General features: G+C 37.2%; 1 protein-coding gene across 4 annotated transcripts in view; it reads right to left on the bottom strand.

Annotated features, from left to right (window-relative positions):
* The window catches only part of LOC139709221 (voltage-dependent calcium channel subunit alpha-2/delta-1-like), a 131,308-nt gene that overhangs the window by 21,628 nt on the left and 82,049 nt on the right, over positions 1-27,631 (bottom strand). For all 4 annotated transcript variants that reach the window (XM_071621177.1, XM_071621176.1, XM_071621175.1 and 1 more), the window contains 11 exons: positions 18,006-18,077; positions 16,782-16,853; positions 15,647-15,708; positions 14,389-14,456; positions 12,733-12,793; positions 11,467-11,600; positions 10,274-10,367; positions 8,612-8,674; positions 7,536-7,654; positions 6,863-6,949; positions 6,036-6,097 (listed from right to left, as the gene is read on the bottom strand). In XM_071621177.1, the coding sequence (XP_071477278.1) occupies positions 6,036-6,097; positions 6,863-6,949; positions 7,536-7,654; positions 8,612-8,674; positions 10,274-10,367; positions 11,467-11,600; positions 12,733-12,793; positions 14,389-14,456; positions 15,647-15,708; positions 16,782-16,853; positions 18,006-18,077 (894 nt within the window). The remainder of the gene's footprint in view (positions 1-6,035; positions 6,098-6,862; positions 6,950-7,535; positions 7,655-8,611; positions 8,675-10,273; positions 10,368-11,466; positions 11,601-12,732; positions 12,794-14,388; positions 14,457-15,646; positions 15,709-16,781; positions 16,854-18,005; positions 18,078-27,631) is intronic.

Consider the following 27,631-nt stretch of genomic DNA (forward strand, 5'->3'; position numbering starts at 1 on the left):
GCTGCCTATCGATCACATGTTGAATTGCGCGATGAGTAACTGGAATGAGGATCACGTTGCGACGCAAGAAAAGCTCATACAGAAAGCTCACCGCATTGTGTCAGATCGACTCAGAGAGGCATCTGAGAAGGAAGAAAGAAGGCACAACCAACATACTTCTGCTGCTCCATTGGAGGTTGGAGATCGAGTGCTCAGAAAGAGAAATGCTTTCACTGGGAGGCACAAGTTACAAGACAAGTTCTTTGAAATGTCTCATGTAGTCGTTGATAAGAATGAGGAGAATGACGTGTACAAAGTACGGCCCGCCATGGGAGGAGAAGCTAAGTGGGTTAATCGTCGACAACTTGTGCAGGATCCCCGTGCAGAAGAGAACCCATTGTGTAATGTGTTACCAGAAGCCTTGCCGAGTAACGATAGTGCAAATGGAAATGGCGAGGAGCACGGCCATGACAATCATCGCAGCATTCACGAGCACAATGACTCCAGTGACACTGAAGATGACTGCAGTGAGGATGACGATGATCATTGGAATTTGGAATGGAGATACAATGGTCTGCCTGATAATGAAGAACCGTCGGGAATGGTTGAAGAGAGGCCGGTACCAAGACGATCAAGTAGATCGACGAAGGGAGTGCACCATAACCCAGAGCATTGGCCGAGGTCATCGATCAGTAGGCCGTCTCACTGAGTATTGAAGCTTGTTCCATGTAACAAGCGGGGAAGAAATACTTGTAGCAAACCCTGAGAAGTAAGTGTATTTTGCACTTCAAATGGTAAAAGTGATAAATTTCAGGGAGGAATATGTTCTGTTGCTTCCATGTCGTGAAGTGGGATGCACTTCCCTCATTTTGTACATAGAGTCAGGATACATGGTATCAGTGGAGTTGATAGTGATTTATCTCCGAGGTATGAGTTTTAGGAGTTGAGATACATCATCTCATTTTCAGCTCATTCTCAGGTCATATAGACGATGAATGGTTCATTGTTATGTTTGCATGAAGTATTTGTACGTTTGTGCATCATATAGGACTTAGAACCCTTTTTACATACATGTGGTTGTATGCAAATTGTCCTAGATTGAATGTATACAGGATAAGGTATACATGAGGCCTTTTTTTATACCAGTAGTGGTGTACTGATTATCACAGGTTGAATGTGTACAGGTTGTATACATGAAGATTTGAAGTGCTTCACATTGTGTATCTTAATTCAAGGTATATAATTACCACATGCATAGATGTCGATACACTGATATCTATGTGGTTTGATAGTTTGGATATAAGGAGCAGATAGATGTACCATGATAGGCTTGTTTGTGGTTGCAGGTCTCAATAATCTGACTTTTGGATTATAAATGCACACAGGATTTGCATGTGTACAGTTTGTTTATTTTGTACATTGGTGTACTTTTATAAGCTGTGCACTGTCATGGAGGTGGTTTTGTGTAGGCAGTGGTGGAATTTCATTTGGATTCCAAAGGTGCCGTTCCAATGTTGGTATGGATAATTCAGTGATTTACCAGTATATGGGAGAATAGTTTAAAGGTGTTTGTATGCTTTCTATTCTTACCAGAATGCATGTTATGGAACAATCGAGACGAATGTTCCCCAAGCGGGGAAGATGTCAGAGGACAGAATTTTGTGATGAGAAAGTGTATTATATTGCACAGGTTTGGTGTGCCTGTAGGGTTTAAGACAGAGTGCCACACAGGGAAACAAACACTCTGTAGTTTTTGGAGAGATATAAGAACTGGCCAGTGGCAGCATACAGTTGCCATGGGACTGCCATCCCATGCTACTAATTCCCCAGCTAGTTTCACTTTACCACTTTGGGGCATGTGTACTTGCACATGTTACAAAATATAGTTCTGTTTGTTGATTAATGTTGAGGGTTAGATATGCTATGGGAGAGAAAAGAATGAGCATGTGCTTTGTAAATTATAGTTAAAGTTATTCAGAATATGAAAATAATAACCAGGAATATGATTTTTACGGGAAGGGGGAGTGATATTTTGGTGAGTGATCAGTCACAGAAAGTGTTGAGCCAAACAGTTCCGGTGGTCTGGGGCATTGCACCTTGCTCTGCAGAGAAGGGGAGAGGCAATCACAGGTCACGTGGAGGAAATCTGCTGTAAGTAGGCTTGTATTTCGTTTTTTGAATGATATTTTTGTTGGGTACATGATTTATATATGCATTATGCTTACTGTGTGTGAAGTTTAAAAGTAATGTGAATGCATATTACGGCTTTATAGAGTAGATGAAATGTTGAGGTGAATGGAGTCATTGTCCTCTTAGCCATTGACCCTGTGTGTTAGCTGCATGCAGAGTACACAGCAGTGCACTCAGCCACACACTTTGCATAGAGTAGTGGGAGTGAAGTTGCGTGATTTACACCATGCGATGGAGTTTGTAAAGTGGGAGAATATTGGTTTGCATGAATGGAAGTTGTAGTAATCATTATTATTGGCTCATTTAAATGTCATGTTCATATGATTAGAGTATGTATGGTACATCAGACTTTCACGAATGTGAGCAAGTTAGCTAGAGCACATGTAGGTGCCAGACAACACGTGAGGTTGGCATGAATGCACATCCTTCAGAAGTTATCGTGCGGATGGAAAACATTTGACTTAGGGGGCGCTCTCATGTAAACAATGAATTAAAGATGGCCGCGCCCATGGTATCGGTATGTGTATGAAACTGCCCACCTGTTGAGGCACTATCCAGTTGGGAGCATACTTGCTTATTTGCCATTTAATCCTAGAACCATGTTGTATGAGATGACATACAGCGGTGTGAATGCTATGGTTTGAAAATCACCATGATAAGGACCATTCGTGTGTGTATGTTTCTTTTACTTAGGATAACTTCCGCTGTGTATCAGCAGTGAGGAGACAGCTTATCGCACGAGGCTGATAGCTGTTGTGACCTGTTCAGAAGACAAGTGACGTTTGACTTTGGGTATAAATATGTTTCAATTTCCTTACACATTTATGCAAGTTCATGGAGTGGAACATGTTGTCCATTATTACAATTTGTTGTTGACTATGCAAGTTGCATTTAAGCTTACTAGTCAGTAATAATGTGGGTTCCGGTATATTGAAACCAAGTGTAGGTTTTATTGAGAGAATGAGGTGACTCTATAATGATTTGATAACGGTTAACATCTGTAGGAGGAGAATAAGTTTGTTTTATGTTTTCATACACAAATTATTAGTATGACATAATGCTAGTATGTGATGTGTAACTTGGCAGACTAGAAGTTTTGGTATGGATTATGCTAAACAAGGCTACTGAAGAAATGAAAGCAGTTGATAATGTTTTGGAAGTGATACAGCTGTAGTTCAACTTTTCATTTCATTTGAAGGAGTTGATATGCATTTGACACTGATGATGCAACATAAAGCAGTTATGGTGTACGATTCAGTGGTATTGTAAACCATGATGGGAATTATTATAGATCACTGATAGTGAGGAAGAGCTATGCATATTGAGTTACAGTTTTAATTACAGTCTTACAGTAACTCTCGTGGACTGAGATAAACAACTGAGAGTTTTTGTGATTGTGTTAGAACCAAGTGTAACAAGCTAACGCATTGCTGATGTTATCATGGCATATACGAAGTGTGTCATGATGTTGGTTTTTTCTCTGCTTGTTCTTTGCAGGGTTTCTTGTTTGTTTTATTACTTCGGTAATAAACGTGCATATTACTGCAGGTCAACTGGTACGCTCATTTATTTGAGTACTCTCGGGTATCTAAACCAACCCACCCCCCTAGGGCACATAACAGCCCCCACCCCCCGACACAAGTAAGCACAAATCAGACCCTACTGGACTTGATTCATTGAGTTCTTCACTTTAAACAAAGTAGTTTCAGTTCAACATGATCATATGGAGAATATGCAGATTTAAACAAAAAACTAAAAAATCGCCCAAAATTAAAGTAGTACACATTATACAGTGTACATACTAAACAGTGAAAAATCCTTTACCAAAATCAGAGTGCTACACTCACTGTAGCCATAGTTACGATATAGGAAGGATTTCAAATTTAATATGAATTTAGTATTAATAGATCAGTGCTTCTCAACTAGTGGGCTGTGATGTATTCCACAAATGAAAATAAAAAAGAGTTTGGATTCCATCCCCACATTATGTAACTGGGCCTCAAAAAACTAATTATGTAAGGAGCCAAAGTGAGCCTCTGGTTAGAAAAAGGTTGAGAAGCTCAGGTACAGAGAACCAAGTGTGATGTCATAGACATTCATCACCATAGAAACTGGTTCTACACAACCTCACCTGGCCTGAATATTAGTGAACACAATTGTTGCTGACTATATGTGACCCGCTACGACAAAAGGATCCTAAAGTCGCTGGCGGGTAAGCCGAGAAAATCGAGTTTGAAGTCAGATCATCAAAATCTGTCAAAACGTACATATTTCTGTTTTTGACATGATTTTGTAGTTGAATGTATCTTCTATCATCTGCTAAAATTTCGAAACTAAATGATCGACGGAAAGGCAAGAAAATAGCGTTTTTCTGGGCCATGACTTTCCGACTTTCACCGGAAAAGAAACGTGTCCGAAGATTTGGATTTAGCGCCGCCCCTAGCAATGAGGGAGTGATCTCATTGGTCAGTGCGTGGCATCCTGTTCACTGATTGGTCGTGCGTAGACCGCTGGCGCTAAGCTTGAATAAACATCGTGGAGGTTGCTAGGAGCGTACCTTCTACTGTCAAACAGTGAAAACTGTCTTGCTTCCCCTTGATTATGATAGCGTCGGAAGGAAAACTTTGAAGGCGGATTTCTTGAAACGCTGATTTCCTAAACCACTCAACATGTGCTAATAAAATCATCGATATCTCCGCAACCGATTACTTTAACGAGTCATGTTTTATATGACATTAGAGTGGAAGAGTAAGGGAATAATGTCATGTCATTTTCAGAAAATTGTCCTCCCCCGACTTTTGGATCCTTTTGTTACAGCGGGTCACATATTCTAATACCTGGATCCTACCAAAGCTGTATCAAAAGACTGTGACATCATCAGTTTGGTATTGTATTGGATGGGGCTTTTTCATTAAACTCTGTGACTCATTGCTACACTTTGCACACAAAGTCCACACATACATCGGCATTCAAGTTCAATTGCTCCCAACTGGACAGTGTGCCATTGCGCAGATTTGCTTCATCCTTTGTAATTCATTGTCTTTCTTCCAGCATTAATAATAATAATAATAATAATAATAATAATAATAATAATAGTGGCTACTTGCATAGCGCACAGGTCCACTTTTCAGTGCTCATGGCGCTTCAAAAATGAAAAGATATCAAATATTTACATGCATATACATATTCAAACATTTCAACAAATAAGAAAATGGTAAACAAAAACAAATATATACCAAATAAAGAATACAACATATACCAATTAAAAATACAATATTGATCCAATATTAATAACATACAGCAATTACAGTCCTCAGTATGAAAGGAACAGATAAGTTTTAAGTTTGGATTTGAATGACTCTGTATTAACAAAATAAATTAAAGTTAAAAGAGACCTCTGGATGATTTTCAGACATTTACATATGAACAACTATAAATTGGTTATACTGGGTACAGAGTTTCAGAATTTATAGTGATTGGGATGAGGACAAAAAATGTTTTCAAAATTTATAACAAATCACAATGAACAAGGATGATGACATGGCAGCCTCACTATGAGAATGCATGAGTAGAGGCTTAAGAAAGCAGAACAAAAGAAGAAAGCATGCATAAATTCTACACAGGTGAACTTGTTAAGCACATGGTATTACATTGCTACATTTCTGAAATATGTGAGGCTCCTATGTCATCACCGCTCAGTGTAATTTGTTTTTGTTTTTTTCAGAGTATTGATTTCACTGCTCAAGGACCACAATAAATTCCACAAATCTATACATGGAGCTGTTCACATCTATACTGCAACATGCCAAAAAGTCTTTGAAATTCTAAACTTTTTTTTTGTTTTTTTGCTACTTGATGATACTTACCAGCGAGGTAACATCAGTCCAGGAATCGTTGAAGAAAGCTGGGTCCATTAACACTCCAACAACTGATACAAAGTGAAACAAACACAAGAGAAGAAATTGATGAGTAGTCACACGGTGAATGCAGTTGTCTTGCCACCTCTCTACATACAAAAATATTCTATACAACACTTTCCTATCTGCCTCACAATCCACATTGCATTTTATATATTTCATTTCAATATATTTTCATATTTCTCAGGGAAAAAATACACCAGATACAAACACATACAGTAGAATGATGCATGCTCTCAAGCTTTGATGCAGAATAAAATATAATATCTGTGTCATATCTATAATAATTTGAATCTAAGTAAAAATGCTAGAAAAATATGATGGAAATTTAAAACTAAAGGCAAGTTTGTTAAGCCTGGGTCCCACTAGAAACCAAGTGCAAAGGACTAGGTTAAGAGAATGGATACAAGTTAGGACCAAACTAAAAAAGAAAAAAAAAAAGAAAAGGCAATGACACTTGGGGATATAGCAAATTCTTCTCTAATAAAAATATATGAGAACAAATAAACAACATGCTACAGACAAATAGATGGTTGTTAATATACAAATATGTTTGTCTCTACCAGACAGCTGGAATTCCACTAATGAACCTAAAATTCATTCACTTGGACTATAATTCACCACTGATCATGATACAGACCTACAGACAGACACACAGAGACTCTGACACAAAAACGAGAGATGAGATTTGATAACAAAATTATAATTTTCCAATCGATTTACCGGTAGCAAAGGATTAGCTGACGGAGTGTGAGTCAAATCACCCATTTTCTTACCTGCTGGAACCACATCACCAACGAAGACAGCCTTGCTGATTGTGATGTTGGCAATGTACTCAGATGCATAATCATAGAAGCCTTCACCTATAGAAACACAACAGAAATATAGACAGAAAGAATTACTTTCTCACATACAACCAAAACGTACATTATGAATACCTAAACCTTAGTTGGCATACATCTGAGACTTTTACAAAAATGTTGAATGACCATTTGAATCTTACTGCAGCCTCTCCTGTTGGAACCCTGATTTTGTGATTGGTCGATCAAGTCCACAATAACATTACCCTCATATATGATGTCAGCAACAAGTCGATGAAATGTACATACTTTTCACGAAATATGAGATTTTGTGGAATCCTCCATATAATCCCTTTATAGTGTTGTCCAAAATAACATCATGAAGTGTAACCATAGTATTCTCCCTATCCAATGAATTCATAATTTTTTGATTGATTGCCCAATTTTCCTAAAATTGTCACTGATGTGTTCTACTAATATTTGTACTTTACTCAATCCACACTGACATTTGGGCTTTGGTTTCTATTGCAAAAAAAAAGTATCATCCCCTGTACAACCATTGCACAAGAAGACGAATACCACTGCCATTCAAGCACACATTTCATGCAACATCTCTACCGCACTTCCCTCTTCTTGTGGGATTACTCACCACTGTTGTACGGAACGGAGAAGACGTATTTGTCTGTGTAGAGGCTGCGCTGGTAGTAATCCTGTTCCCAAGGATCTTGTATGTTCTTCTTCTCCTCCTCCGTCCATTGCATCGGGATGCTGGTTGGTCACGAGACGCAGACAAAAACACTCTCAAAATACATTTGAAAGTTACCCTCTCAATAGTAATTTCCATATTGAACTAGAAAAGCAATCATAGAGCGCAGACCTCTGCCAAGCAGCTCATTTCCACCCATAATGCACGCTGTTTCAATATTTCCCAATATAGAAGCCTTTTGTCTACGTCAATAGCGAACGTTTCGAAAAATGTCACAAGTTTCAATGATATATTTCTCTTTATGTGTAATGCTATATCCATATATATATATATATATATATATATATATATATATATACATATATATATATATATATATATATTTCTTTTTTTCAGGGGAGGGGGTGGGGAGATTAAAATAGGGTAAATTAACAGAAACAGAATGGGAAAGTACTACTTTCAGAATCAAATAATGGTATTAGCCACAACCATATTGTACAAAGCAGATGAGATGATGACACCATCTCACAACCTTCCCACTGGCAAATTAAATGTTTTGTCAATTATTTAACAACTTCATCCCTCCAAAAGTCCATCCTAGAAGAATCATTGCTGATATGATGCAACATGATGGTGGGAAAGCTATATTGTCCTTTTAGTGGTTGGTTGTTGTTGTTGGGTTTTTTTTTTATTTGGAAAATGGGAAGATACGTCAAGTCTTGTGAGCTGGTCAGTGGAAAGCTTGTGATCCAATGAGGTTATGATGACCAAATTTAACTTGCATATGTGGTAGCAACTATATTGTGAAGCTGTGAAATTCCTTAACTGTCTACTATCATGTTTGATTTTGACTACATATTAAATCATTTTATCAAGTTGATCTTAGTCTATGTATTATTGTCAACTGTGTGCATCTTCTCCATTAAAGGAAACTATGACTCCTGGGATCAAGCGGGGTGAGGGGATCTTGAAACTGAGTTGGGGTGCGGGATGGAAGAGAAAGAGAACTACTGACTCACGTTTTGGGGAAGAATCTGGTCAGGCCTCCCTGGGTGGCAGCCAGCACATAGAGAAAGCCATTGCTGGAAAGATATCACAAATCATCATAAACATCATCCACTTCAGCTAATATCATATCAGAACAGGGCCAGTATGTGCTGAATTGAGCACTTATTCAGTGTCCTACATCACAGTAAATTTTGGATAAGCTCTAGTTTGGTTTAGTTTGGTTTGAACTGCATTCTAACAAACACAAAATCAAACTCAAATTAAAAAAAAAATGCAAACAATAACGAATGCAATGGTTACATTTTAACAAAAATATTACGCAAGTAGAAACACATAGGCAAAAGTAAAATTAGATAAGCATATAAACAAAACATATAAATACAGTAATAAGTATATAGTTCACTTGTCAGGATGACCCCTTCATAGCTGTCACTTTAAAAATTGCAGCAATAACACCTCCACCAAGAACACCAGCAATAACACCACCAACATGAATTTCCAGCGAGTTAGTCTGTGTAACGTGTGCAAAGTACTGGAACATTCAACGATATATCTACACATACGAATTAATGCACATATTCATGTGGCCATATCTCATACAATGATTTCCATTAATATTCTTCATTATTGAAATCCTCTTCAGTGACTGGCCTACATAGTCATGTGGTGGCCATACATAACATTGCTATAATGTGACAATATAATGCCAATGAAGAAAAATGTAATATAACATAACATTCATGGTATAGTGCACGATACCATATAATTGCGCCACAGATACATGATCGATCATTGTTTTCTCTTCTTTTTTTTTCTGACAGCATGCGTACGAAATTGCTAGAGACATCGGCCTCACAGACTGCTTTGTAATTCATGCCCATCTCAGCAGACTTTTTGTCTGTCCTGCAATAGATTTTATGAACATTTTTTATTCTAGCAAGCTTACTGCTGTAAAAGTGGATATTTTCACGCGCTTAATTTTTCACGCTTGGCCGTGTAAGAAGACTTTCACATGTTTTTAATTCCGTGGAATCATTTAAGACATCAAGTACTGGAACATATGGCGCGCAAAAATATTCACGTGCTTTTATTTTCCTGCTAGCTCCTGGTTGTGCAAAATGCATGAAAATTTCAACACCGCAAAAATTTCCACTTTTACAGTATCTGTTTTCTATTGAGATTTGTTGAAAGGATGTAGTAAAAACAAATATATCAAGCACTATTTTGAGCCACTAAGTGAAATTATAGATCCCTTGATGACAAAACTGCACTCTTTTCTTCAGGGTTGCTATTACTGTCACCTAGGAATCAATAAATTAACAACTACAGCCTCTCAGTGCATGGTATATGCTGTATACACCATTTAATTTTTTTTGCGAATTGGGACTTCACGACAATTTCACAAGTGGTTAAATCTGTGATTGTGGAGTCCAGTACTGAATGGAGAAGTCTGCATTCATCACATTTATGTCGGGATCAGAGTTGATATTTTCACATGCTTTTAAATTTGCGACTAGCACCTGACAAGCAAAATTTGCGAAAATAAGAACCTCGCAAAATATTCGGTGTATACAGTATTTGTTTGCTATCCCTTCCCATCCCATCCAGCAAAGAAAACAGAGTAGCCTCTGTATGAGTAGATGCACGCAGAACAAGGAAAAAAAAAGACTCACTCCACCATGGTAGATTCTTGCTTCGCCCACTCATCAGCCAAGTTGGACGTGATCTTTCCGTCTATAAGCAGTTTGTTCACCATGTCATCATCACCTATGAAAAGGAAATATCAAAGCAGCGAGCACAGCATGCACAAAATGGTCAACATATCTGCTCAGCCGAGAGGATGGATTACTCGATGAAATGAATTTTATCACGAACGGACAGGTTCCAATACTGACCCTTTCATACCATAGATGGTTGAAACATGAATAACCCTCAACCCTTGAAGTGCATGTACAGTATATCCCCATAGCTGGGCAATTACCCCCAGAGGGCAATTACTCTCCAGCTAAATACTGGTTAGTGGTAAGGTTAGAGTAAAGAATAGGGTAAGGGTTAGGTTTAGGGGTTAGGAGTTTAGGTTAGGGTTAGGACTAGGTTCAGGATTAGGATTAGGATTAGGGCCAGGGGAAGGGTCCGGTGTAATTGCCGAGGGGGTAACTGCCCTAGACCCCATATCCCACATACAGGCCTCTCCCATTATAACCAAGTCCTAGGGACTGGCAGCTTTCTTTCATTATATAAAAATGTCATAACAGCCGAACGAATGAAGTAAGTAAAGACTTTATATAGATTACAATTATGGGACCAGGGCCCCGTTGCAAGAAAGTTGCAATCAATTGCAAATAATTGCTAATTTTGAAACAACCATTCTGATTTGCTCAGGGTCTGCCCTATTAAGAAGACATGCATGCAACAATGATTTTGATTGGCCAGTGACAAACAGTTGCAAGTTGCGTTTAAACGCAGAGTTTCTAGCAACGGGGCCCAGAACTTCCATTTCAATGCAAATTACAAAATTGTGTTATAACATACAAATCAAACATTAAAAAAAAGGAAGAAGAATCACTGCTTGGTATAACATGCACAAAAGTATGCCAGTTCTGGAACTCTGAATGATTACTTGAACTATGAACCCACCCACTCCCCCCCCCCCCCCCCCCCCACCCCAAGGCTTGCAAGATTCCAAGTATTTACAACTACGTCAAAACTCTCAGATAATTTGATGTAAAGCGTGTACTTTCTTCTTCTCAAGTTTATACCTGTCATGACAGGAAAAAATAGTGAGGATATGTGTACACCACAAGATGGGCAAGCAAGGGAACTTGGCACAGAGAGAAAATCAGGTAAGAAATCATGAGCAACTCACAATTTGGCAGTTGTATCTTATCAGTACTGGGTACAGATGAGCCTGCTGCTTGTCCAATATTAATCCGGATTACATTGGAAATATTTTCAGTCGGTATGTCACCTTCTCCATCCTGCAACTCCTCACAGAATACCCTGAAATGATGACAAGTATTTTCTTCACTTAAACTCCGAATTCATGCACACGATTACTTATCAAAACTGGCTATATTAATCAACTAGAGACCAAGGGGTCTTGCGTTCACCCGAGTATCCCACGTTCATCTTCCACGCATTCTATAAGACTACTACCAGAGAACATAGCAAACTTGGGGGCAGCTTTGAGGGCTTCTGTAGGGGCATGGTGTCCATATGCATATTCAATCACATTGGTAAAATGCCTGCCAAGCACACTGTTTTTAGACATTCAACTATGCAATTAAAAAAAAAAAAAAAAAAAAAAAAAAAAAAAAAAAAAAAAAAAAACCTGAAAGTAAAAAATTGCCCCCTCCCACCTGGATCCCTGCCCAACCCCTGGATCTACTGAATAACCTTGAAAGTGCATTCATTAATATATTTACTCAAGAGTATTTCCAGTTTTAAACAATTTCTTTTTTGAAATAAGGGGTTCTGTCATCCTTGTATTAAGTACACAAAAATATTGTGTTGTTGGGTCCAGAAAAACTGCTAATATCTCAATTTTGGTACAGAAAAGACTACTCAAGCTCCCAGGTAAAACCCAAACATGGAAAATTTGAGTCAGTCAACCAAAATGACAGAATTATCATGGTCCATTACAAAGGGGGCGCTGTGGCATAGTGGATAAGACTCCCGACTCCTAATCGGAGGACAGAAGTTTGAATCTCGCCCAGTGCTTACGTCCTTGGACAAGATATGTTTTTACCCACCATGTCCCTCTCGACCTAGGTGTGTAAATGGGTACCTGGCAACACTAGGGTAATAACGATGTCAGTGCCCTCTGGTAGAGCAGTGGCAATACTGAAGTGGCTACCCTGGGTAAATAAGACCTTATTATCATTATTTCTTATTATAAAAAATCCTAATCTGTGACTTTTTGCAGGTTTTTGAGCTGGGTAATCACTTTGGGTCAATCAAATGTGACCTCATTGTGACAACCTAAAAAATTCACAACATAACATTGATTTTCTGATTTGTGAAACACATGCATACACTCAAAAACATGGTCCTGCATGCATGTAGTACTTCACAGACACAAACACTGCCATACACACACATGAATCAAAAGTTGCCATTAGCAAAGACTCACCAAGGTGCAATCAGGAAAAATGTTTCACTGTTTTCCTGGATGTATTGTAAGTCTTGTGTGGCTTTAGGGGGAAACAAAACAAAGTTTTGGAACAATAACTGTGACAGCACTGATAACACAGAAGATAAGAATAGGATTAAGTACAATTATCATCATCACCATCTTCGTTTTCATCATCATTATCATCAATATTACTATTATCATGAGAAAAAAAAAAATACATGTTATGCTGCCATCATTGACCAATCTCTCACAAGGTCAGGAGTCACCCTGACTACATTTTGCAAAAATGCTGCTAAATGCAATAATTTGGTGGATACTCCATCACTTCTGGCTACAAAATAAAACAAAATACAAAAATGATGAGACAATTATCGACTTTACAAAACCATACTTGATATCTTAAAATTTTTTTAACAGCACATGCACTAAAACCCTAACTTTTGACACTCCAGCTCTCCCCCCCCCCCCCCCCAACACAGACACACCAGACACCTGCCACTGCCCCAGGACCAAACCAGGAGTAAGATGTGGCATGTCTTTATCAGCCCGAAGTTCAAACTAGTGGGATATTTTGCGGTCTTGGAAAATAGCCCAATACTGCGAATGTGCGTCTTCATCAGCTCGAACAGCTCGCTTGGGGAAATTAGCCCGAAATTTGACACATGCGTACTTTGCATCATTACTCTGCTTAGCTTGCGGTTCAAAAGTGGATTTCCCCGTGCAAAATCTCCTATATCACTGTATGTACGATACTACAACCAGGGAGGTGAGCAGTACAGCATACTCTCTCTACGGGGATAATGCTACTCTTTCTTCTCTCCAGTGAGACATCTAATGAAATTAACGATTTGCAGAGTTTAAACGCGTCATAAATACACACAATCTGCAAGAATCTTCAGCTCAGGTAGAGTGGACCAGAAGATGAAGTACAAACAAGGATGAAACAGCCAGCATGCACGGTACGGAGTTTTAAGAAGATGTCAACAACAGTAGGCCTAGTACTCACGTGCGATCATTGAATACACCTTGCGTGTCTGTACACAGTCACTAGCTTGTTTATGCGCTTTCCAATAATTCCCCACAGTCAGTTGGCTAACCGGAAGCGTGGAGGGATCAAAAAAATTTTGGGCTGATGGAGACACACCCAAAATAGCGCGCTAGTTCACGAATTAGCACGCTAATTCACAAACTAGCCCAAGATTTCTTGGGATATTTTCCCGACCAAATAGCACGCTATTTGCGTCTTTACCGCACAAATAGCGGGCTAATTTGACTTCGGGATATTTTCCCAACCGCAAAATAGCGTGCTATTTTGAAAACTCTGGCTGATGAAGACACACCTATGGTGGGCCTGGACTTGTTTGGGTCTGTCATCTGCTCCCATCCCCATCCCCTCCCCCCCCCCCCCCCCCATTCAACATGTTGTGGCCTGTGAATATCATTTTATCTCCTGGCAATAAAACTGAATATATATGTCTTTTAACATGTTTGAACCTGCTTTAATGAATGATAACTGATATCAAACTTGAATAAACAATGATGGCCTGACATTTGACATCACTGCAAGTGTGCTCATTTTGCTTGCTTGTTTTTTTTTTCTTCCAGTGTTCATTCACCTCCCTTTAATACAAATTGTATGATCAGCAGACTTACCATCAGACTTGGTCAGTGACTTCACTCTGTATTGCTTGAGATCAAAGCTTGGCTGAGCAATGGCAACACTACGGAAAGAACAGAGTCAATCAGGTTCATTATCACAGTGAAATGCCACTTCCCTTTATAAAGGGATGGTACCTTATGTCCCCCCCCCCCAAAAAAAAAAAAAAAAAAATACAATGAAACCCTCCGCAATGATAACTTTAAACATAGTGAATCAATCCAAATACAATTTCAGGGTACGAAACTATAACTTATTACTGACATCTTACAGAAAACCCCATCCAATTTGCTTCAGTGGTCAAAGAGATGAGGAGTTTTGTAGAGCATGTCAGGAATGTCCATTGTGTTAACACATTATTCAGCTCCGAGAGCATCCATGTGCTAAACTTGGAAGAATCAGACCCATAATATAACTTACAACGATCCACATTTCTCTGTGACCACTGAACCAAATTGAATGGGGTTTTCTGCAAAATATAGCTAACGATGTTATAGTTTATGACCTTGAAGTAGCATTCAGACAGTTTAATCATATTGGTAGTCATCAGTGCAAAAATCTGATTGTATTTTTTTTTTTGGGGGGGGGGGACAAACTGTATAGTTTTGGTTGAGATGGGGCTTCAGGTTTCCCACATTTTTGAGAGATAATGAGAAAGTTCTTATAAAATATGAAAGAGCACAAAATTCTAGAAGGAATTCAAAGTTTATTTGATGAAAATTGTTTTTTCAAATGCCTGAGATATCCAAAAACAAAGAGGTCCTAATAAAAGGGGGAACCTGCCTTTTACAAGGACCACTTCAGTTTTACTTTGTTTGTTGTGTTATGTTTCATAACATCCACAGTCAAGAAAGGAAAATTAGTGCCTGAGAGTCAGTAAGCTATTCAGTATGAAAATGTCCCGCAAAATTAGATTCAAGTATGAAATGTACATGAGATAACACTCTCAGCTGAGTTGAAGCATAATTCCCCCCCCCCCTTCCGTGGAAAATGAAATGTCCCGTATATATAGAAAATTAATAACGTACGCATAATCGTTATACACAGCACAGTACAGGAGGCCCTATGCACAGAGACTGTGCAATCGCTACACAGCTTTATAGCTTTTCATCCTTATTCAGTGGAACTACGCATACAGCTGTACATTGTTTGTATGTGTAAAAGTACAATCACTAGTTCATTTTTTCATTTCTCTCAGGTTCCTAAAGCTGCTGCCTGAAAATTAATATAAACAAAAAATGGAAATCAGCTTACCTGAATGTGGTGTTATCAATAAACGTGTAGGAGTAGGTCATGTTTACATACTGCATGTAGCGCTGTTAAAAAAAAAAAAGTAAGAGGAAAGCTCATAAGAAATAGTCAAGAATATGAGTCAATCTGAGTACAGAATAGGGTTTTCACAGCTTTACAGATGACTTAAAACATATTTCAGTCAACATAAAACATCACAAACTTTCCAATATCTTCATTCTAATGTTGATGTTACATCCCAGTGTTATCAATTCAGTGATACTTATAGCAGTGGTCAACACCAACTTTTTTCTCTCGTGGTCTGATCCGGCCACTTAAGATTTTCTAATCTGAAATCTTGGGGGCCAAAAAAAAAAAAATATGTGGTAGCCCAAAGCAAAAGAAAATGTAACAATCTATTTTGAATCCTAGTTGTCCCATCGGGCCAGCAAAAAGTAACCTTTTTAAAAATTTGGTGGCCCAACATCAAATTTTAGTGGCCTGGGCCACCATCAGACCACTGCTATTATCAAGCCCTGCTCATAGACAGTGTGTTGTCTTCTTTTGTATTATCATCATAGCACATTTACTCTGATTTGTGGCCTTGCATTAAAAACTATAACAACTAGTCACAGGATGATATCATTACGGAGTGATCAAGCATTGGCAGAGGTGACTTTCAGTTTTACATGATGAATATCTTCACGGTGTCTTTACAAACTGATCAATATAATTCCCAACTCATCACTAGTTTTACTATGACTTATGCACTGGGTGACACTTTGCTTGGATTAAAGAAAAAAATGAGGACACGGAGAAAAACAAATACCGCTATATCAATATCATTATACATATATACTGTATACGCTGTTATTTTTGTGTATAGATATTTTCACGAGGTCACAGACATTTTCGAGAGATGTTGTTTTCACGAACTGACAAAAAGGCCTTCATAACCTTACCATTACCTTTATAGTGCATGGTGACATTTTCACATGTTGTTAAATTTGCAGTCCAACTGTGATTTGCGAAATTGGTGAAAATTATGGCAAACCCTCACAAAAAATAACAGCTTATACAGTGAGTATGTGCACCAACGAATTTCAGATGTAACTTCCTTCGTCATTACCAAAGGGAATATCTCATCTTTCTTTCTCACCTCATCTCTGGACATAAGGGGAGTCTCAAAGGTGACAGTGCCGTTCTGCCTGTCAATCATGCTCCTCCTCAGCTGCAAAGATACAAGAGACAACGATGACACCGGTATCAGTGAGCATCATCTCGACAGCATCAGATTTAAAACTACTTGCACCAGATTCAAAACTACCTGCACTGCAAACTTCGCATTCATCCGAGGCATAGTTAGTTTCACTTTGACCTTAGACCATTCCAAAACAGAAGTCATGGGATCCCAAATATCTCTGCAGATTTAACTTCATAAGGGTACTATTGTTTGCCGTGAAAGCTGGAAGCCAATCTATGTTATCTTCTGGAGTGGCATATTCTTACAGAGCCTTGAGCATCGACACATCTAGAGCTGCTTATGATGGAAAATTGATAGGGTATTAATTGACAAGTCGTTATTTCAGCAGTAACATATATATACTTTTTCTCCTTACTTATTTCGAAAATCTAAATCGGGAAATATGACTATGAAAGCAGTGCTTTATCACTGATATCTGGACTCAAGAGTAAATGTTAAATTCTTTCTAACAAACACACACTACCAGTAATTTGGGTGAATTCTTATACCGGAATATAGCTTTTCTCTTTCCTTAACTTTTATCTAAAGGAAAATGCTCCTACAGTGTAGCAAATTTGAACATGAATGCTTAATCTTGACATCAATGTACTGAAATATATTCTCTGAAAGATATCACCGATAGATTAACACACTTTAGCTCACGCAAAGAATGCAGAAAATGGCAACTTCCTATAATGCACTATTTAGATCTATCAAATATAACAGTAGAATATCAAACTTAACTACAAAACTTTAATTGAAGAGTAGAAAAGAATTATAACATTCCTTCATCTCACAGCAAAAATTATATGTTCTGGTTCATTTCAAACTTAGATCTTGGTCAACTACTAGATATGCCATATATTTTGTGAGTACAATATTTGGCAAATTTGGACTTTTGCAAGACAATGACGATTTTGTAAGTGGTTGAATTCCGGATCAAGAATTGCGATGATATAATGAGAAATATCTATTATCCTTTACTTGGGAATAGTAATTGATTTCCCATCCTAAAGATGATATCTGTGCTACGGAAGGCAATATTTTCACAAAATATCAATTATGTGGCTAGAAAACACCACAAAATATAATATACACAATATGTTTACAGTAGTTTACATCTTTTTCAAATGTACTCACTTCTAACTTCTCATCCGTTGTGAATTCCACCTCTAAGAAGTCAACGTTGGGGGGATCAGACAGATAGTTCAGCTGGAGCGAGGTTGAAAACAAATAAGGCCAACAAAACCTTAAGAATCCTGACAATACCACATCCACGACTTTACAGTTCTAACAAGATGAGAGTCACTTTGCAGGTCTCTGTTTTCATACCCACTACCTACCCAATCCCTTAGAATGTTTGTATTACCATGTCTACAAAACTTATCTGAGTTGAATATCTGGTTGTCCGAAATGTGACTTTTATCATTGGTATTGCAGATATCATAGAATCACTACTTCATCAAGTTCAATTTCATGGATCTGGATATCTTTGAAGAAATTTTGGCAAATTTCATTTTTCCCATTAAGCAACCACATATCCAAAAAAAAAAAAATGTTTCCCTCCCCCATTCTTGCATTGCTAAATACAGTAACTCATAATAAATATATCAATTCAAATGTAATTCAAGTGCCAGATTACATGGGCCACTCTTTCATGTTGAAACAAGGAATTATTGCGGAACCCTTAAACATATCTTTTCTTGATTGTGTAAACTAATGCAATATTTGTCAAGGACAGCCTTAAACAAGTGTACTGTATGTGACAAATATTGCATGATTAAGTAAAAAAAAAAAAGTTTCAAGGTATTTGGCTAATGTCTTTTTATTATTTTTTACTAAAACAAAAGGTTTCATAGAAATTCGCAATTCCTACCAAAAGCCAGTATGAAACAATATAAACCCTAAAATTAATTTCTCTCTTTGTGAATTGCAACATTCATAAAGTCAATTAGAACATGTTTGTTTTTTATGAGATACAAACATTTCTTCATATTAAGAAATCATTCCTAAATTGTTCTAATAGATCTGCAAATCTAACTTAGTACAGGATGTATGTAAATCAACTTTATTGTACTTTCCTAACCTTAAATTCAAAATCATTCTTTACATTTTGTAACAGATCTGCAAATATTGCCTATAATATGAATTAAAATCAACTTTACTGTTTGTTCCTACAATGTAACCTTAAAACCAATGATTCATTTAGTAGTCATTAAATGTCTAGTTACAGAAACATATTTAATCAAAAAAAGCAAAATGTAACTGTTTATGTACAAATATTCAAATTTACCCAGTACGATTTCACAAACCAGGACAAATCTTGTTGAAGCACAGATAAACTATTGAATCATTGCCAGTTATTTGAACCACACACCAATTTCCAAGCACATAGAACTACGCTGATTTTGGCCAGTGAGGCAATTTCAGGGGTTATCACAGACTTCAACGAGAAACTTGATAAAAAATAAATAAATAAATAAATCATTTTGATATGTTGTAATAACAGATAACCTGTTGGAGACAAGTTACAAGTTCACTTGGGCCACTGTCTATGGAAATTGCACGTTGTAGCAAAATCAGCCCATCCTCAATGGGTTAAGGTTATTCTTTATGTCTGCATCATGCGACCATAGTTTTAAGCAATGGCATTTACAAATTGATTATGCACTTTACACAATCATGCCAACAGTCTTAGTTGAGGTGCACTGTATATTTATGTACCAGAATGATTTTGATTCTCTGGGGCTTGCTAGTAAAGGATTGTCCACAAGTGAATTACACGTATAAAGTGCTTTCAAATTGGTGCGATAAAGTAATCAATCGGTAACAAATTATCAAGTGGTATCACATGACTACATCTTCCTTACAAGAAGGAAAAAAAACTTGTTGGTAATATCACACACAAATAAAAAAAAAACATGCTTGGAATGAATGCAAAGGAAATATAATGTATATGATATACTTCATACAAGGGGCAAACTTATGACAATTTCACATAATTATATGTGACCGTGCACCTCAAAACGAACATAAAGTCGCATGCACCGATTTTGCGTGAGGACTGAAAATAAGTGAAATGGGTAAACCTAGCCGAACTTGACTTTTTCATATTTTCTGAAAGAGCGGGTCTTCTTTTACATTATGCTAAAATTTGGTATCATAAAACGGGCAGGAAAGTGTGTTTTTTTAGCTGTTTATCTCGACCATTTTTGGTAGAATAGTGTGATTAGGTGTGTCTTTAGAATCCCTTTTTCATTTCTGAAAAACCTTGTCCACACTCTTCACTTTCAACTCTAATAGGTTTTGACAGGATAGTGCTACTGCTTTGAAAGTTGGCATTAATTATGGACAGAATGTGTTAATGAGGCATGCTCAATTTCAGTTTAATCTGATAATCCCTTCATTGTTGTTACTCTGGTGGTTTACTTCCTGTTTTTTGTCCCATTCATCGCACAGCCAGCACGGTTTGGTAAAGATTAAGCGCTTGAATAGACACTGTACTTCAGAGCCTCTTTTCTCAGTTCGTACTTTCCCTGAGTTTGTGCTTTCTTTCCGATATTTAGATAGGTTAGGAGAGTCCATTTGATTTGAGTTATACATCATTTTAAAGCTTGAAGTATGCTCTTTCAGAATATGGTCTTAACTAAAAATTCATGTCTGGCGACTTTTTGTTTGTTTTGAGGTGCAGGGTCACATATTAAAGACAGCACTCATACTTCCATCTACGTCATGCATTTTGCCATGCACATTCATACATTCAAAAATGTAATGATGAAAAGCCATTGCAGTTACATCAGAATATAAAGTGCTATAATTATGATGCTGTTCCAACACTTATGCATGCTGATAAACTTGATAATCTGAGAAATTCATATTGAGCTTCAGTAAGTAGATAATTTTTTTCACACACACATTAATCTTACCTTGAACATAATTCCATACTACATAATAATTGTAATATCCTATTGATAAATACATGCTACAAGCTGTATGGATCTTACATAAATATGCAAAACTCATCAGCATACATTTGTAAATACAATAAGATTAGACCCTAAATAAAAAATAATAAAAGAGGGTAGTATGTACGTGTCACTTGGTCCAGTATCGCTGGATTAGTCCTATTTACTATAAAATTAAGTATTTTGAAGAGTTTTGTACAAAAACGTATGTGAAGCTGCACAATCTGTCTCAAAAACTCACACATCAACTCGCAGCAGAAATTGTATTTGTGTATCACTATCACCCCATTAGAAATGTTCCTCCTCCTCCTCCTCCCCCCCCCCCCCCCCCCCCCCACCCATCTTAATTATATACAGCTTTATTCAAAAATATGTTCATGGATCATGTGAACAAACATTAATAGCCAACCTAACATGCTACCCCAAGTTTAAGTTGCCTTCAATGATTGGAGGAGTAGGTAGCCACATTAAAACAAGATGATAGAAGTTGCATGAAAATAGGTCCTGGAATGTTGGAAGTTTAGAGACAGTGATATCTGTGCCAGTCACATAATTTATGCAAATTAGATGAGGTACATTTTGTAATGTCATCACCTTACAAAGTCTCTCACTGTCACACAAATAAATTTACACACAATTTCTTCTTTTTCTGCGGAGGGCGAGGTAAGAGGTAGAAATCGATATGCATCCTTTAATCCAAATTATTGTAAAGTTCTAAATGACTTGGCAGCATAGATGACTTTGAAAGTGAATGTATTTACAATTGCTCTAAATCAAAAAGTAAAGATATGATTTTCACAAAATATTTAAATAACCAATGGTTGAACTGTCAGGCAATGTAAATGATTCAACTTTTCAAGCATATTTACATGTGTGATTGCTGCCAATATTACTGTCTTATAAAAACACATGGAAGTTTGACATTCCATGATTCTGCTTTTATGTTTGATTTTATCAAAACTTCTACACCTTTCATATGTTTTATTTTTTCAATATTTATTAAGGTCAAATGCAAAATGGAATGCATTTAAGTTCAGAACAAGGGAACATGTAGTCCAGTAGAATGTTGATGCAGTTTCCTTTTTATACAATGTATTAAAAATAGAAATGATAGTATTTTGTAAATTCTATGTGTTATACCATTCTAATGGCATTGGTAGAAAATTTACATACCAATACCAATTTTGGTGAACGTTGAATACCATGCAGTGGGTATACACACATAAGTGCTGGTTGACTTTTTTATGTATGGGCCATTTGCATGCTGGAGTAACATTCCATACATTCATCACAACTGACTGGTATATAAAATATAATGTAACTCTCTGTAAGCTTGGAATATATTGAAGTAAAAGTGCAGAGCTAAAAAGTGCTGAACATATTTCATGCTGTTAGTATTTACTAGAGACGCACATCCATTTGATACACCATACAAGACTGGTGTACATAATAGAGCAGAAACACTCAATATAGCCAAGGGTAGCAACATGTGTAATGTGACCCAGCACCATGATACTCTGATAAATTTGCAGACACTGGAGCTGAAAAAAGTTACAAAATTGGGGTGATTTGGCTGAAGAAAAATAACTTTTATTTATCTTTAAAAACTGCAATGAACATTTCAGAATTACTTCTCGTCACTGCTGATAGGAAATTCAAGTTCAAAGAACATTTTGAAATTAAAACCTTTGCATTTTTAGCAAGCATGGTATAGGAACGTTTTGAGCTGACCTGTTCAGTTTAATTGCCTATAACGTTGAATGCTTACATACTTGACAGTATCTTAAACTTAATTTCCATTCTAACCATAAATTCAAGAATTTTGGAGTTGATTTTCCCTCAACCCAGGTTGTCTGGTTGCCAAACTTCCCAACTTTTCTATGGTGGGTTGACATAGATATAAACTATGGGACAAATTATGTTAATTATTGGAAAGCACAGACCCTGAAGAATTTGGAATTAAAAATCAAAATATCATTCGGCAAACTTAGTAAAGCTTCCATGGTGTTGAGGGTCACATATTAAGTAATGGAAGAGTCATGCAACAGATACATGAGTTTGTAGTAGATGTTCACAACATGAAAGTAACATCATGCTACATTTGGACAGTAACAATCACAGACCTAACTGTCATATACCCTGCAACAATGAGCACACCCACACACACAAACACACATACACATGCAAATACAAACACCCACGCTCACACACACACACACACACACACACACACACACAGACGCTTATTGTAAATGATCCACCCTGATTGTGCTCAACCTCAACCTCACAGGACACATACATGTCATCAAGGTATTCAATATCTTATATCTCTGTAACGATTAAGTACAAATACAATACCAGTACTGTACTTGTTGACCATTAACACACACTATATTGAAACGGATGTCTCTAAAAGCTCGGTATGATGTAACATGAGATTATACGAATGGTGTTGCGTCAGCTCTGAAAGACATGAATTAATGACCGAACACTAGATTCCACGAAAAGGGAAGGATAGATTTTGGGCTGCTTCTACTGGTAGGTTAGGATGCTACCTTTTAATCAAGAGGTTTTAAACAGGGAAGAAGGGGGGGGGGGGACACTATTATAGGGGGGCAAGGGGACGGAAGGAGTACAGCAGTGGACAGCAACATGACAAGTTATTGTTAGGATCACAAACTTGTTCATGACCAGTCATAGATATATGCTTAGGCTGATGGTTCTGGGAGAATTCTATAGTCTTGATAGTTATCTCATCTTCCAAGTGGTGAGATCACAGAAATACCACACATTTTACTTTGCAACATTCACGCATAATACCAAATCAAATTTTCTCTAGCAGATGATGCCTCTTCTCTTTCAGTGATGGAAATTAAAAGCAATGGCACATTACATTCACCACCAAAAACATCGCTTCAACTATGACTCTCAAAACATAAAATGTCTGGACACAAAAGCTTTCATACACAGAAATCCCCCTCCCCCCCCCCCCCCTCCTCATACCAGCTCATATCTTTCCATAATATAGGTCTAATTTGCATCCCAAGCACCTTGTGCTGGTATTAAAGTTTGGTACAGCTAAAAGCATGTATTCAAATTTATCTCGCTCATAAAGTAAACAACTGTTGATACAATGAGACCACTCAAACTGCAGTTTCCACACTCAATTCACGTTGGCTTTCAAAATGAAATACAATGATAGAAGTTTCATTAAAAACACACCTTAGATTTTAAAACAGAAATTGTTGAATTTAAGTTTTCACTGCAATATAGATGGATACCATACTATGCAAATAAAACAAGGTGAGGATGTTGTTATTAGCAGTAAAGAATTTCCTCCTAACCTACAACTACATTCTCATTACATTATCCATCACATTACATTTCTGTTGTGTTGCAATGCCCTTAACATAACATAACATGACATATAGTGATAGACTATAAAATATGACTGAATACACAATTGCACAGCCACTTGGATTTGTGCCACCATAAAACTACTTTCCATATCTGAATTAGTTTAAATATCAGTGAGTTGTGGGTAGGTCACATTTTGCAGCCCAGGTCAACTATGGTGTTGCAAATAAATATCATAAAAAACTCCCCCTCCAAAGTTAGAGGGGTATAAACGAGTTTGTTGTAATAGAATACAGAACTCAGAAAGGATAATCTCTTACTGTCCCTCAGAACATGATTACAATTACAACCTTCCCCCGAGTATTTTGATAGGTCCTCAAAATTACTTGTTAGTGTTTTTTGTCAATTTTCTTTGCAAGTGTGGGTCTACATTTATGAAGCATATTTTCATGTGTTTGAAAGCTCAAAGTTCACTACAATTTGAACCATTTGATCTGCCTGCATATGACACATTACTCCATAAATGTAAATGTATGGCGGTATAGCTCCCATATATTCACTCTGTGAAAGACCTGAATTCACTTTACAAAGAGTTAAACTCACAGAGAAAATTTAATTTGACAGAGCTAAAATCACACAGTTATTTTACTCCAAAATGAGCAGCACTTAATCACACTCCAAAACAGGCAAGACTTCAGCTCCTTTACATTTAAAGTGGAGGCGACGGAAGAATGTCTGTATTTCAAAGATGTAGAATGACGCAAGCATGTATGCTCTAACTTGTGATGTATGTGCCGAGAGTGGAGTGAAGTTTACTAAATTGTTCAAATTTTATGCATACTTTATGATAGATAACAAAGCTTGTTGATAACAACCACAATGTATGCCCCCTAACTTGCATGGCTTAGCAACAACTAATTTCATGCAAACTGGATTCAAAGTATTGAAATGCATAGAATATGTACAGATGAATGGAAAAGATCATTACTCAGTCCCCAGAAGGAAAAATTAATATATATATCTTTTTAATTCAAATGGTAGCATTATAATGGTCTACAGGGTAATGGTCAATGGGAATTTTATAATCTACCAGTATTCAGATTTCATGCATAACCTGAACTATTCTCTTCTTCTTTTTTGAGATACAGAACAGATGCAGAAATTTCATAGACAGTTGAATCACCTAAAACAAGCATTCATAGATTTGATTACAGCCCAAAACACCCTGATAAGAGTCTTTGCTGTGTGAAATACCAACACTTTAATACGTTATTCTCCTGCAGTAAAGTCACTTCGGTTATAAGCACAAATCACAACTGGATAATTCTTGGTGTTAATTAGGGAAATTTACAGACAATGTCGAGCACTGAATACAGGCAAATAATTGAGAGTTGCAGTCAAATGGCGTGAAACATAGAACAGATGGATGATAAAACGAGTGGGCACTGGCAAAAAGATGTGGTTGGAAATTATCAAAGTAAAAAAAAAAAAAAAAATGTGCACTCCCATGCTAAACCGGAGGCAATCTCATCAAGTCACAAACTATTAAACAAGATACTAAAAACATGGAAAATGAAACTAAAACATTGACAAATCAAAATGATGAATCAAATGGCTTGGTGACAATCAACAAGCAAATGAAACAGGCTTGCATGGACTGGAGTTTCATAATGGCATTCTCAAATTAATGCATGATTGTGGCCATGTTTAGTGAGATGAGTTCGACAGATTAATGTTAAATGTTACGGCAACGGGGGTGAAATGCATCGATAGAACAATAAAGACAGGTCTTTGACGGGGGGGCGCATGGTATGGGGTGAAGTCTTGAAAAGTGTCAGTGATGGTGAGAAATTAGAGGGGGATATCAAATACAGTTCGACCTCCATTATACGGAAATCTCTATTATCCGGACGCGTTCACGCAGTGAAGGACTTTTTTTTTTCATCCAAAAATTGAGAAAAAACAGTGACTTTGAACTCAATTGAAATTTCTACGAAACTCACAAGATTTACCTACAATATTCCCGACAGAACTAACATAAATTCACACCACATTATCATCGTAAAAGTAAGCAGTCAGCACCACCATTGCGGGGTACGCTACCTGCCTAGCTGCCAGTGCACTGGGACGGCAGCTTGGACGGCAGCTATATACATTAACATTGTGTCTCCCATATCCGGCCAATTCGCTTATCCGGATGAGCGCCGGTCCCGACATGGCCGGATAATCGAGGTCGAACTGTATACTGAATTGGAACAGATGAGAAAGTTTTTCTAATTCTTCACTCCTTTTCACACCTACTGTAAAAGTGGATATTTTCGTGGGAGTAATTTTTCGTGTTCATCCGGGTGAGATAAGTTTCGCATGTTTTTAATTCCATGGAATCAACACATCAACTACTTGAATACAATATGGCAAGCAAAAATATTCGCGTGCTTTCATTTTCGCGCTAGTTTCTGGTTGTGCGAAAATTTCAACATCACGAAAATTTCTACTTTTACAGTATTTCTCTTGATCTATCTGTGAGAGACAAGTTGACACATGTGCACTTTGTGGTTGTCTCTGAAACAAGTTTTGAACCTCATCTTTTTCTCTCTCTTTCTATCTCTTCTTTTGTCTCTTTATCTTTCTACATCACTCTGTTTTTCTGTCTATTCTCATGGTCAGGCATTCGTCACTTCCGGTATAGCTGGAATGAAAACAAACAGCTCACTTGTACAGTACATGTATGGAGCTGGAGTGTGAATCGGTGTGAATGTTGTGCATGCACAAGCATACAGTGTACGAATATATGTGGTAATGGTGATACAGGCAACACGGCATTGGCGTTCAAAATCCTCAATTGACCATTCTTTTACTTATTATTTATCAATGATATTTCTTGTGGCTATCAGAAATGTTAAGGTGGACCATATTTGACAGTTTCATGGAACTTAAAAGCCAATTATGGAAGAAAAGTAGATAATTTCACCTCAAAAATACATCATGTTTTCACTGCAGCCACTGCTAAATACCTGGATGTCCGACCATGAGAATTTCTCTCCCCTTTTCTTGTTGGCATACCTTATGGATACACTCTCAAAACACATACAACAGACCACACAGTCTCATCTGAACAAGCTGTATATTGACGAAATGGGAAAGTTGGCACAAGGTGTATACAGTAGTCTGTGTGGATCGAAATGATGTTTGAGACGTATTTCAATAGAATATAGGTAATATTACACTTCATTAATTTTGTAGAATTCCAGCATTGAGCTGTTTGTACTTCAGTGGCTATAAACTAGCTCTGTTGTTGTTCTGTTCTCATGCACATTTGTTTTGTTCCACTCTTTTTTTCTTTTCTTTTTTTTGCCTTAAACATACATTTCATTGTGATTGTGTCTTGAGAAATTCTAGCTTTCCATGTGGCTCTTTAAACACTGCTCAACTACATACTATCAA

The sequence above is a fragment of the Diadema antillarum genome, unplaced genomic scaffold (genome assembly GCF_040938485.1).
Source record: "Diadema antillarum isolate AM-2024a unplaced genomic scaffold, OU_Dant_1.0 seq00001416_RagTag, whole genome shotgun sequence".
Taxonomy (NCBI): Eukaryota; Metazoa; Echinodermata; class Echinoidea; order Diadematoida; family Diadematidae; genus Diadema; species Diadema antillarum.